Source organism: Hydra vulgaris, chromosome 05 (genome assembly GCF_038396675.1).
Source record: "Hydra vulgaris chromosome 05, alternate assembly HydraT2T_AEP".
Taxonomy (NCBI): domain Eukaryota; kingdom Metazoa; phylum Cnidaria; class Hydrozoa; order Anthoathecata; family Hydridae; genus Hydra; species Hydra vulgaris.
Genome location: NC_088924.1, coordinates 32,057,064 through 32,070,875, shown reverse-complemented (window position 1 = coordinate 32,070,875; position 13,812 = coordinate 32,057,064). Strand labels below are relative to the sequence as shown.

At 26.9% G+C, this 13,812-nt stretch overlaps 1 protein-coding gene across 3 annotated transcripts in view; it reads left to right on the top strand.

The window, feature by feature from the left end:
* LOC136080787 (multiple coagulation factor deficiency protein 2 homolog) overlaps positions 1-13,812 on the top strand; it is a 119,715-nt gene that overhangs the window by 75,046 nt on the left and 30,857 nt on the right. The window contains exons 1-2 of one of the 3 annotated variants that reach the window (XM_065797918.1): positions 4,188-4,210; positions 13,544-13,673. In XM_065797918.1, coding sequence (XP_065653990.1) covers positions 4,207-4,210; positions 13,544-13,673 — 134 coding nt within the window. In that variant the 5' untranslated portion in view covers positions 4,188-4,206. Of the gene's footprint in view, positions 1-4,187; positions 4,211-4,889; positions 5,012-13,543; positions 13,674-13,812 lie in introns of those variants that run through there. The other 2 variants (XM_065797919.1, XM_065797920.1) reach the window with 2 other exon arrangements.

The following is a 13,812-nucleotide window of genomic DNA, read 5'->3' as shown; positions in this document are numbered from 1 at the left end:
AGTCTATATTCAGCTTTGCAATGTCAGAATTTTTTTTTTCTCCAGAAAATCTCTAGGAAAAAGTGCCGGGTTTTGAGGTGGTTCATTTAGTTTGACTAGATCGCGTTCGACTTCGGATAAAATTCTCTTCCACAAAGTGGGGTCGTTTCTAACTACTTGATCACCCAGTTGAATTGCCTCTTGATCCTAAATTAAAAAAAGCATTTGAGAACTGTGGTATGTTTTCAATATTTGCAGATAATAAATGATATGTTTTAGAATCTGCAGATCTTAAATGATAAGTTTTTAATATCTGCAGGTTTTTCATAAAATAAGAATGTGTCCCAAACTCACACGATTATTATCTTCTTCTTCAAAGACAGTTGAAAAATTTGAAGAGGAAGGTGGCTTTCTTGAACTCAATGGTTCATCAACGCTGTTGGTGCATGGTCCATCTAAAAAAGAATTGTTTTTACAGTTTTTGAATGAAATTATGAATATAAAATTGTGAATAAAAAAATAAAGCTGTTAACCTATACCTTGACTATTTAGTCGGACGAAGAGTTATTAGATGCCTTTTTTTTGAATTATTGAAGCCACTCTCTTCAGTGACCGTTTGTTCTTGTATTCTTTTACAACTTTTTCTGCAGCTTTTTTTTCTGCCTTGGGATCCTGAATCATGCTTTCAAAACTGGAAATGACGTTTTTACTCTAAGATGTGTGTTACTTTTTTTTAAATAAATTAAAAAAGTTTTTTCAATTGTTTCGAAATCGAAATGAATTTTTTTTATATAGAACTTAATTCTCAAAGGAATTAAAAAGAAAAATAATTAAATGCAACTTCACAATATCAAATTAATTGGAATGAATGTATTGAGAAAGAATATTTGAAAAGTATTAGAATGAGAGTAACTTAACTGATTTATGCGACATAACATTAATAATGTTTTAAAACAAGCCTTTTGTTCAGATAAGTGTTATGTAATTCGAGTTTTAACTGCATTTAAAGTGGAGCCATTGCACAGTGGGCCAGAATTGTTTAAAAATGGCAAAACTATTTATGGGTTAAATACAGACATATTATGGTACATGTTTATTGAGGTTTTGGAGCCAAGGATTTTATTTTTGGACTCCATTTAAATTTTGGAGTGGTCAAGAGTGGTCATGAGATGTATTGATATTTTTAAATTAGATGGGACATGTTATATGTCTAAATATAGGTAATTGCGGTCAGGAAATTTAAAAAGGGGCATATTCGGTCTTCATGAGTGGTCATGACCGCTTAGGTGATCATTTTAGGGGGGTCAAAGGCGGTCCTGGAATATCCCGATGGTTTTTCAATTAGATGGTATATGTTGTATGTCTAAATATAGGTAATTGATATCAAGAAAATCAAATCTGGCCATGATTGGTCTCCAGAAGTGGTTATAATCGCACAGATAGGTGTGGTCATGAGTTGTCAAGATATTTTCGTGATTTTTATTTATTTTATGTACTTAATTTTTTTGATATTGTGAATATAAACAAATAACGTTCAATAAAGTTCAACTTTATTAACATGTTTTTTTATATATATATATATAAGAATTTAGGTGATGACAAACATCATACATTAGTACATCAAAAGCCCCCTGGCCTCCTCAGGTTGATTGGAGTCTTTAACTTTTCCCTAATTCCTTCTTATTCTGGACACCTTAGTAATGTATCTGCAAAGCATTTTCGTCATATGATCATTATTTTTTTGAGGCCTAGAGAATTTCATTCTGTAGTGCTTTCTGTTGTTTTAGTCTAAAACATTAATATTATGGTGTATGAAATGACTATTTTTTACAATTAAATTGCTGTTTTTCCATTTTATGGGCGTCATTTAAATGAACAAAACACATTTGACACATTTAAAGTACAATTTTCTTAGATGAAAACGGCATTTTAGAAAAGTTATTTAAACGATATTAAAATTAAAAGTACTAGATGATGTAGTTTTCTCGCTTTCAACGCAACGAGAAATTAAAAAACTTCTTTTCTCGTAAAAATATATACATAATCCATTTTAAAATACATATAAATTTTGCAAAATGCTAAAAATGTCTTTAAAAGAACGTTTAAAATAAAAGTAATATAAACATATATGTTATTAATATATATGTATGTAATATGCATTAATATAATATTAATGCATATACATTTTCTATATTAATGTTTAATAACATATATTCATTTAGTGATAATAACAACGTTTTTTTTTCTTTCTACTTTGAATTAAATTTAGAATAATAAATATTTGAAATCTGTTGTAATTCTAATTGTAATAGGAGTTTTTTAGATTCTGTTTTAAATTTCTCCAAGGAGTAGTGCTCTTTATGATTATTAAAAATTTTAGTAAAATCTTTTATTAAGGGTCGCATGTGCTCCCTTCGCCCGTGTGTCTAGGTAAAATGTACCCAATGTCGCCTCCCTCCTCTAGGCGGCCCTAAATGGAATTTTGAAATATGAAGCACAAATAAGAGCATTTAATAAAGAAGTTTTATATTTTATTCGTCTTTTTATATTTTATTCGTCTTTTTATATTTTATTCTTATTTTTATATTTTATTCGTCTTTTTATATTTTATTCGTCTTTTTATATTTTATTCTTATTTTTATATTTTATTCGTCTTTTTATATTTTATTCGTCTTTTTATATTTTATTCTTATTTTTATATTTTATTCGTCTTTTTATATTTTATTCGTCTTTTTATATTTTATTCGTCTTTTTATATTTTATTCTTATTTTTATATTTTATTCGTCTTTTTATATTTTATTCGTCTTTTTATATTTTATTCGTCTTTTTATATTTTGTTCGTCTTTTTATATTTTATTCGTCTTTTTATATTTTATTCGTCTTTTTATATTTTGTTCGTCTTTTTATATTTTATTCGTCTTTTTATATTTTATTCGTCTTTTTATATTTTATTCGTCTTTTTATATTTTATTCGTCTTTTTATATTTTATTCGTCTTTTTATATTTTATTCGTCTTTTTATATTTTATTCGTCTTTTTATATTTTATTCGTCTTTTTATATTTTATTCGTCTTTTTATATTTTATTCGTCTTTTTATATTTTATTCGTCTTTTTATATTTTATACGTCTTTTTATATTTTATTCGTCTAGTATTAGCACAAATAACAGTTGTATATTGTATATACAAACATACAGTAATTTGTATATTTTCAATTAGCAGAGGAGCTAATTGAAAATATACAAAACATTGAATATTACTAGCACAAACTGTAATAGTTATTTTGGGCACGTGCTAAAGATTCCGTCTTCAAAAAGAGAGCTTTGAAGAATAAACTTATTTTTGTAGTTTTGCTATTACAATATTTTATAAATGGTAATTGTTTTTTAAACTTTAGTTTGCATACAAACTAAAAAATTATATTATGAATTTAGAAAGAATCTGTTTTATTTGTATATTAATTTAAGTATTCTGAGCGCTGTCGAAATTGAATGCAAAACAATCGAAATTAAATGCAGCGGTGACGAAGTTGAATGAAAGATTGTCGAAATGTATTGATACAATGTCAAAATTGAATGATACGTTGTTGAAATGAAGTGGAACACCCTGTGTATTGGCTGTGAACTACCAAAGGCAGTATAACAAAAATAATAAGGGGACTACACTTAAAGGTTTATTTCAGAAACCGATTTGCTTTTATACCTTTCGATGGTTTTTTACTGCCTTTGCCTATTTATCATGCAAGTGTTTTTTTTTTTTTATTATTATTATTTATCAGTCCGAAAAAACAAAAATGTAGAAACTTCCTTGTTTTGCGAAATTTAAGGAAATTATGATGAAAAATGATTTTTTTTTTTTAAATAATTGCATAGTTTGTTGTTAATTAAGCTTAAAAACGCTTTATTATTAAGCTGAAAAACGCTTTCTAATCTTTTTTTTTTAAATTAAGCTTAAATAAATTAAAATAAATAAATTAAGCTTAAATAAATTAAAATAAATAAATTAGGCTTAAAAACGCTTTCTAATTTTTTTTTTCAAAGCTTAGAAACGCTCATAAAAAGCATTCATAAAAACTTTTTAAGTAATCTAAAGCGATTCCGATTGAGCGAAAACTTGTGTACAAAATCGGAATAATTTGGAAAAATTTTTGGGATTCAAAATTAAAAAAACTATGTTCAAAAATTTTAGAGAAAAAAAAGTCTAGTTTGACACAATTTACCCTAATGTTATGGGTATGTTTAGAATAATAAATGTTTCAAGCCTCCATGTGTTACATACTAACTAGTTGCTTATTGAATAATTTTAAAATCCGTTTTAAGCTTTATTGACACAGTTGGAAATGCTAAATCACTATTCGATTGAAAAATAATGATTAAAAAAATCTTTTTTATTCAAATCTTGTATAATATACAACAGTATACACAGCATATATATATATATATATATATATATATATATATATATATATATATATATATATATATATATATATATATATATATATATATATATATATGTATATATATATATATATATATATATATATATATATATATATATATATATATATATATATATATATATATATATATATTTATATATATAAATAAAATTAATTTGTAATATAATGAGTTACTTTTAATTGCTAGTAAAAAAACCATTTGTTACAAATAGATATTAAACTTTATGTTCAACAAGAAAAGATTTTTTTTAATTTGTTCCTTGATTAGGGTAATAGAAGAAATTTTAAACATTTGTAGCTGCTATGACAAAATGGTTTGATAATTTTTTTAAAAATAGGAAAATTAAAGTTCCTAAAGCTTCTTGAAAGGGTAATTTGGTAAAATGGCTAAAACACTATACATTATTTTAATAATATAATGCATAGTGTTTTAATGTATGTTAGGTATACAATAAAACACTATACATCATATTATTAAACATTATTATACTTTAAAAGATTTTTTGAAAAAATAGTATTAATTTTTAAACATTTTGCAGAGCATGATATTGGAATTAAGAAAGATATAAGGGTATGATTATTACTTTTTATTTTTTATTTAATTTGAATTTTTAGTTGCACTTACTTGTTATTTTTTTGTAATGCATATTTACAACAGCTTTATTGTTTCGTTAAAATTAAAGTGCCTTGGGTCGCCAAATGCAATTCACAAAATTCAATAAAAATCTTCAAAAAAAAAAAGTCTAAATCGCAAATTCACAATAATAAATTTTTTTTTTTTGTTATATGTTTTTTCACCTTCCCAATGTTAATTCACCTCCCGTAGGCTGAGAAGGCCACTACAAGAAAGAAGGCTGCTTTAATTATGATTACAACCCTCTCTCAACTCTAAAACTTAGATTTTTTTTAATTTAAATTTTTGTTTAAGTTTAAATGAAATTTTTTGGTTGATTTTTTTTTAAAATTAATTCACTCCCAACAAGGCTCCAAGCAACCACTATTTAAGTTTGGAGTTACCAGAGAAAAATTATTGTTAATGAGAAAGAAAATGGTTGATAGAAGACTTGAAAGACTATAAATTGTATGAATTAAGAAAGAATGAAGAATGCACTAATTTTAATGCAGTAAAAGAATGCGACTTTGCTCAATGACTAGTCAAGCAATGAGTTTTGGTTTATGTAACTAGACATGATAACTTATTTGAGCAGTGTCCATGATAATATTTTTTGAAAAGAAAAGAGTTGCAGCTGTGCAATAAGTAGTTACTCAGCTTGACAGAAAGACCTGGCCCAACTATATTTACAAAACATTTTTAGACTTTTGTCAAGAAGAAAAATAGAATCTTCAGAAAAACCAGCCTAAAAATGAAAACAGTATTCTATACAGGGATATGTATGAGGTTTGTTGAGGTAAAGAATGTAATCATTAGTAAGATGGTTATCATAATAACAAGAGGCTACCTTAAGAGATTCTAACTTTGCAATGGATATTATATATTATTTCCATGAGAGGTTTGTAGTGAATAATATTCCAAAAAGACGTAAAGCAGAGGACTCATTAAGAATATTGTCATTCACTAGTATTGATATCAATAGTATCGCAATAATTGTTTGAAGTAAATGAGTGAATTTTGCTGGAGTTAAAATTCATAAGTTACAGAGGAGAAATCAGATTTAAGATAGGCTGTTCTAAATTATCAAAAAAAGTTGATTTTTTTATTAAAACTGCAGTATATAGTTGTAGCGTCAGCAAGTAGCCACTTTAGCTGTAAGATAGTCAAGAAGACTGTTAATAAATATGAGAAACTTAATTAAAAAATTACAGGATTTAATAATTATAAAAGCTTTTCTAAATACACCATATAAAGTAACTGAGTATAAAAGTATATACAGTATATGAAGTAATTGAGTATAAAAGGCGTAAATTTCACTAAGGGTGAAGTTAAATAAAAATAACTGTAACTGAGTATACAGTATATGAAGTAATTGAGTATAAAAGACATATGTAGATTTCACTAAGGGTGAAGTTAAATAAAAATAACTGTAATTGAGTATAAAAGTATATACAGTATATGAAGTAATTGAGTATAAAAGACATATGTAGATTTCACTAAGGGTGAAGTTAAATAAAAATAACTGTAATTGAGTATAAAAGTATATACAGTATATGAAGTAATTGAGTATAAAAGACATATGTAGATTTCACTAAGGGTGAAGTTAAATAAAAATAACTGTAATTGAGTATAAAAGTATATACAGTATATGAAGTAATTGAGTATAAAAGACATATCTAGATTTCACTAAGGGTGAAATAAAAATGGAATAAGTAGAGTAAAAAAAAATTGAAATAATAAATACAACAAAATAGGAAGATAAATAAACTAGACATTATTAGCATTCTTTGTCCAACACTAGAATAATTTTGTTTAGACCATACATCTTTCTTTTTTTAGTGACTATGTCTTGCTCTTTATTTGCAACGGACAAAGAAACATCAGAAATTAGTGTATCCTGCTTGTGGGCCAGTTACAATTCCAACTATTTTCAGATCGGCACATGTCATCTAGTACTTATTATACTCTATTGTCATTGAATATGCAACAGGCACGAATGGTAACTGATTACTAAGAAGTAACAATACATTTTTGAGGCATCAACAAAAAGACACCATTCAGTAGAATTGTGTTCCTGTTAAGATACTTAAAATAACCCATCAATGTCACAGCTATAGCAGAGTTAATTTTCTATTTGAAAATATGAAATGGCATTTTGTGAACATTTATGATAAAGTGATATTTTAACACTTTTTTGTAATAGTTTATTTCTTTTTATCTTGATGCTAGCAGTTCACTATGGTCTTTAGTCAGCTTCAGTTCTCGGATAAAATCACTTAATTAAAGTTTTAAAAACAATTGATGTCATCATTTAAATGTGATGCTGATGGAACGAAGTCATTATCTTTATATACAATACATAGGTCATCATCTGTGTCTTCAGCATCAATGTGCATTTCTTCAAGCAAGTAATTAGGTTTCTCAGCTACTGGAATTGATTCTGAGTGTAATATTGAACAAGAAGTGGATTTAACATTTGGGTATATTTCCAGTTCTAATGGAAGTTAAAGAAAGGTGAACACAGCAAAAATAACAATCATTGAAATTATGATGTGGCTCTCACCAAATTATAGGAATACCAAATAGCAAAGGGTAGCCAGTATTTAACCAATTGCCTTATTGTGAATAACAGCAAGTGCAACAATACTCTGCTCATTTTTGTATCCATGTAGCCACATCTACATTTTTTAACAAAATAAGCAGCATACAGCTTCAGAATATGTTCATTTATAGTAGTTGCTTTTTTTTTCACAGTATGTTCACATACAACAAATTTTGTTTCTCTCATTTTTACATTTGCAATGAAAGCAAATAGCCATTTTACCAATTATCTACAACAAACAAGGTACACAATCACTTACATGCAGTTTAATTCAAATATTATTTAATCTTACATGCAAAATAAATTTTTAGCACTTACACACGAATAAATTCAAATTTTATTTAATCAATAGTTATTTTCTTTGATGGAGTTGTAAAAATAAAACTCTTTCCAACACACATACAAATTATACATATTAACTAGTATGTTAAAATGAACACTAGGATAGTTAAATTAGCATGTACTAAGCAAAAGTAAGACACATGAATAGGTAAACAGTGGTTAAAAATCTTGATTGAGTAAAGGCTAGAGATGGTGTCTTGATAAAAATACTCATCTTGGGCAGATGTTAAATGCATCAAGGCTGGTCAACAGATTCTATCTGTTGACCAGCCTTGCACCCCTTGTTCACCTATTAGGCTGGCGCAGATGTATTTATAATACATTGTCTCCAGTTTAGGATGTTGAATGCCGAATCTTCTTGACTTAATGCATGGGTTTTGTTTGTGTCTCTATTTTTATGACTAGGTAACTCATTCTACTATCTCCTAATGAGGGTACAGCTCAAAACTCAGTTTTAAGGTTCTGAGGCCAGCTGGTAGTCAGGTTTCCAAAACTCTGTGGTAGCTCTCAGAGAGGCTGATTCCATCAACAGCTGAAAAATATCAGAGTACTAACAGTTGCGTATGGATGGTGTCCATGTTTGTAGTTTTGGTGTGCATTTGGAGCCCTTTGTTACGACTGAGGGTTTTTTAATAGTAATGAGGCTATTTCTTGGGCTATTAAATAGTGAACTTAGTACTATCTATGCTTTGAGTCAAGTTCAAATTTACAAAATTCACAATTCAAATTAACAAATTTAAAAATGACTCTTTTCTATTTTATTTCTGATCAAATTGACCAAGCCCTCTCTCTTTATCCATCAGCCAATATCATTGTTGTTGGTGACTTGTGTCAGTAACTCTGCAAATGTTAAGGCCCACAACTTTTGTCTTTCTCAATCTCTAAGTCAAATAGTCAACTTTCCAATTCATTTTCTAGACAACCTGAATTATTTATCTTTTCTACTCGACTTATGTCTTTTTTCTGATCCTAGTCAGTGCTCAGTTTCTCTACATTTAATGTCTCTAAAACTATTATCTCATTCCTTTTCATTATCAAAATCCCCCTATCATTGTACCTCTTAACTCCTTTAAAGCTGACTGGGACTCTTTTTGTGATTTTCTTCGTGATGGCACTTGGTCAGAAATCTTTTATCTTCCTGCTGATAAATATGCTTCTTACATAACTTCTTAGATTCAGGCTGGCATGGAATCTTTTATTCCCTCTCAAAATGCGGTAGTGGTGTAGTGGTAAAGTGCTCGCTTCATAAGCGAGAGGTTCCGAGTTCGATCCCCACCGCGTCCCTGGTAGTACCGAGCTCAACTTGTTTCTCCGCGCAGCGGCCTTGTTCGTCAAGGTTCGTGTTTCAGAGTTATAGAGTTAAGAGACGGTTATAACCACTATTAAGTAGCCTCCTCATCTGTAGTGACCTTCTCGGCCTTGAGGAGGTGAATAACAAAAAAAAAAAAAAAAAAATAATTCCAAGTCAAGCCTAACTCTTCTCCTTGGTTTACCTCACATTGTGCTGCTGCAATTTTCAATCGTAATCATTACTCTCATATCTACCAGCAAAGCAATTCTACAGAAAACAGGCGTCTGTTTACTATTGCCTAACGCCAAAGCGTTAGACAAAACCTTTAGTTTTTGTCTTATGCTATGGCGTTATTAAATTTTTGTTCGGGGGCAGTTATTAGAAGTCTTCTAATAACTTCTAATAAAATCAAAAACATTTCCATCATTTTTTCATTTTCATTTCTCCTAGTTGTCAAATCTGTTTGGGTTGATTCTGAAATTCCGAACACAGTTAAATTTCTTTTTTTCTTCTCTCTATCATGCAGCTTGGTTATAGTTGCATTAACTACAACTAGTTACTCAGGTGGCTTTTTACAATTTATTATGCCTTTTGTAACAATTTGCTTCCATTCATTGCCAATATTGGCAAAAGTTACTGATTGCTTTGGTTTACTTAAATCATCTTTAAACTTTCAATGATTTTCAAATTATTTATCCTTTATCCTCAAATATTTATCCCCAAGATGTTAAACTTTGATTGTTTTATCAGATAAATTTTTCCACACTTTTCATGTAACATTTTAAAACACTGGAGAATTATTACCCTGTCCAAAAGATGGCCAGTTAACTTAGTTTAAGGTGGTTGTCTAGTAAAAAATATATATATTTTGTTGCAAAGTTTATTTTATTTTTCAGCATAAAAAAATTATATTTATATTGCAAAAAAAAAAAACTTTATTTAATGTTTTTAAATGCTGAATCAGCAAAAAATAGAATAATAGAAGCTGAGGTATTTGTTTTTTAAGTATGAAAAATTACAAACAGAGAAAATTAAGAAAATGGAAAAAAAGTTTTCAAATTGATCCTTTAGAATAACTCCTCCCTAATGGTATGTCATTCATGGTATTTTTCTTTATCAATAAATCCTAAATTATAAATAAATCCCTAAAGATTCTTCTTCCTTAAGGAAAAATTTATTTTCAATTTTGGTTAAAATTTCTAGCCCAAAACAACCAAAAAGCATTGTTGCTAAGAGAGTTGCTAAGGGAGTTGCTAAGGGGAAAACTTATGTGTCTTTGAAAAAAGTAAATTTTAGAAAAATGCAGTTTAAAAAAATGTGTAAAAGTATATATTTTCTAAAAGAGCACAAATTTCTCTTTCAAACTACACTAATAACAAAGTTTTAACTTTTTTTCAAAAACTCATAATTTTTTTACTAGACAACTTTAAGAAATTGCTTTTCATTTTCATTTAATCTTTTTCTTTGTTGGAAGGCTACCACTCTTAACAGTGCATTACTTCCCAACCCTCGGAATTAAGAAAAATGAGGTCGGCAATAATTTGCCGACCTCAATCTTGTAGAGGTCGGCATCAGGTCGGCAAAAATTATTTGATACAAAGGTCTGACCATAAAACATAGAAATGAGGTCGGCAATTTTTTGCCGATCTCAAACACTTCCAGGTCGGCATTGCCGAATGCCGACGCTAATTCTGAGGGTTGACTTCCTGTGGTAAACATTTTTAGTTTTATATTATTATGCTTAATGGTTTTATTGATTGGTTTTATTTTTTTGACTACAGTTTTGTAGAAACTCTGATTATAAATTTAAAGTGCATAAAAAACAAACCTAGATATACGCTAATCATCGGTGATGACCCAACTCAATAGTTGGGTTATCTATAACTTCTATCTTTTCTTCCATGCAACATCTACATTTATATTAACTGCTTTGTATAATACACCAAATTATGTTACTAAATTTATATAGAATTAAAGAATTGAATAATAATATTGAATTAAGGAAATTATTATTTACTCTTCATTATAAACATGTTTTTGAAGAGTTATTGATAAAACTGTAAAATACAAAAAAAATGTTATGTGATTTCTACAAATGTATTATTACTCTGTTCTCCTAAAAATATTGACCACTCTATTTTGTAGGTTTTATTTTAAATTAATTTATATATATATATATATATATATATATATATATATATATATATATATATATATATATATATATATATATATATAACTATATATATACACATAGCATGGGAAACATTGGCCAATGGTCATCGGTCAATGACCGCCAAAATGACTAAAATTGCTGTTTTGACCTCCAAAATGAATTCTTTCTGGACATGGTTGACCGGTTGATAAAATCAGAGTTTTAAAAAACAAGGTTTTACAAATAATCAGGAAGTTATTTGGAAAATGAATATACTAAAATTTTATAAAATCATTCAAATTTCGAAAAAGTGTATAGTTTTTTATCGTATTATTGTTTATGACTAATTGTTAGCGGGTCGCTAAAGCGAAAAGTTTAAATCAAATTGTTTTTAAATCCTTTTTTTTTTCAATACTACCTGTTTTATTTCTTTGTTTTTAAAACGTTGCATTAAATTAATTTCAATAAATAAAAATTAATGATTTATTAAAAATTTTATAGTACTAATTCTACTACTTAAAATATATTTGAATATGTACTAAATTTATTATTATTAAAATTTCTATCCAACAATTATTTTATGTTAATAGAAACCAGTAATTTTTTGTGAACCTCTAAACTGATTAATTCGCTTTGTTGACAAATATATTATACGTAAACTATATCTATTAAGTTTTTTGCTTCACTTATTAAAATTTCTTTCATTTTAGTGATGGTGAAAATCTTTTCATAAATGATTGAAGTGTTTATTTTATTATTATTTTAATAAAAATATTTAATATATTATTTTAATAATATTATTATAATATATAATAATTTCTGTATTTAACTAAGAACATTCTTTGTTTCAACTACATTTAGTCAATTTGTTTTATTTTTCTTTAAATCTTTTTATTTATTTTCTTGTAAGTTTTGCTGCAAATTGTAAAAGTAAAAGAATGGTTTTTAAATAAATTTAAAATTACTAATATCGAGTTTGCGCTTTTATTTTTTATAATAGGATTATTAAAACTAAATGTATATGTAGTTAAAGTCTTGTTTTAAGTAGTTAAGTAAAAATCTCGTCAACAGTATCCTTCACAGTTGTGTTCCACAAAACAATTTCCTCAGCATTAAATATTTCGTTTAAATAGTATCTACAAATGAGAGTTAATAACATTATTATTAGATAAATAGCATTATTAATATAAATTTATTAATAATAAATAACATTAATTAATAACAGCATTAGCTGTTTTTGTAATGATTTTAATGAGCAAAAGATATAATGTTTTTCTTCTTTAACTTCAGAGATTGAAGTTCTTATTTTATTATTTTTTGAAATTATTGTGTGTAATTAAGAACATTATCTCAACATACGGTTGCCAGACGTCCAGCTTTTATGGAGGAGGATAAAGTGCCAAACCTGTAAAAATGAATTTTTCACTGTGTTTTCCTTCGAAAAAACCAGACATCTGGCAACCCTCTGCAGTAATACTTTTTTTACTTTCAATTATTTTTATAGTAGCTTTTTCCAACCATTTGCAAGTCATCGCAATGAAATGAAATATTTTAAAATAAATTTAAATTATTAATTGCTTGTTTGCACTTTTAAAAAAAACATTGATTTTATTTAAAAGTAATATTATTAAAATAATACAAGTTCTTTAATTATTAAGCATTAACTTATTTTTGTATTTACAAAGTGCTGTCATGAAGAACTATTTCTAAGATAAAATTTTAAACAAAGAAAAAAATAAAAATTAGCCAAATAGTAAACTAGACAAAAATAAAAATTAATCAAATAATAAATTAGATAAAATTTGATAAAATTAAAAATGAGCATTCAAATTGACCACTTCAAATTCAAATTTGCTTTTGATTTCTTATTTTTCACACACACACACACACACACACACACACACACACACACACACACACACACACACACACACACACACACACACACACACACACACCTCGTTTTTATGTTTTATGGTAATGTATTTATATATATATATATATATATATATATATATATATATATATATATATATATATATATATATATATATATATATATATATGTATATATATATACACATATATTTGGTAATTTAGAATCTTTTATTAAAATGCAAAGATCTACATTAGTGCTGTTAATCTTATCATGGTGGAGTTTACTTATTTCAAAAACACTTTCTGATAATTCTTCAAAAGATGATCCTTTAAAGTTTGCAAAAGACCTCAGGTAAGTTTAACTTCTTTTTTAAAAAAGCAGATTCATTTTTATTTTTATTTTATTGTTGCTACAATTTTTTTTAATAATTTTTTTTCAACTCTCTTATTGCTGTCACTCTGAAATGCACCCACATTGACAAACAAAGTTG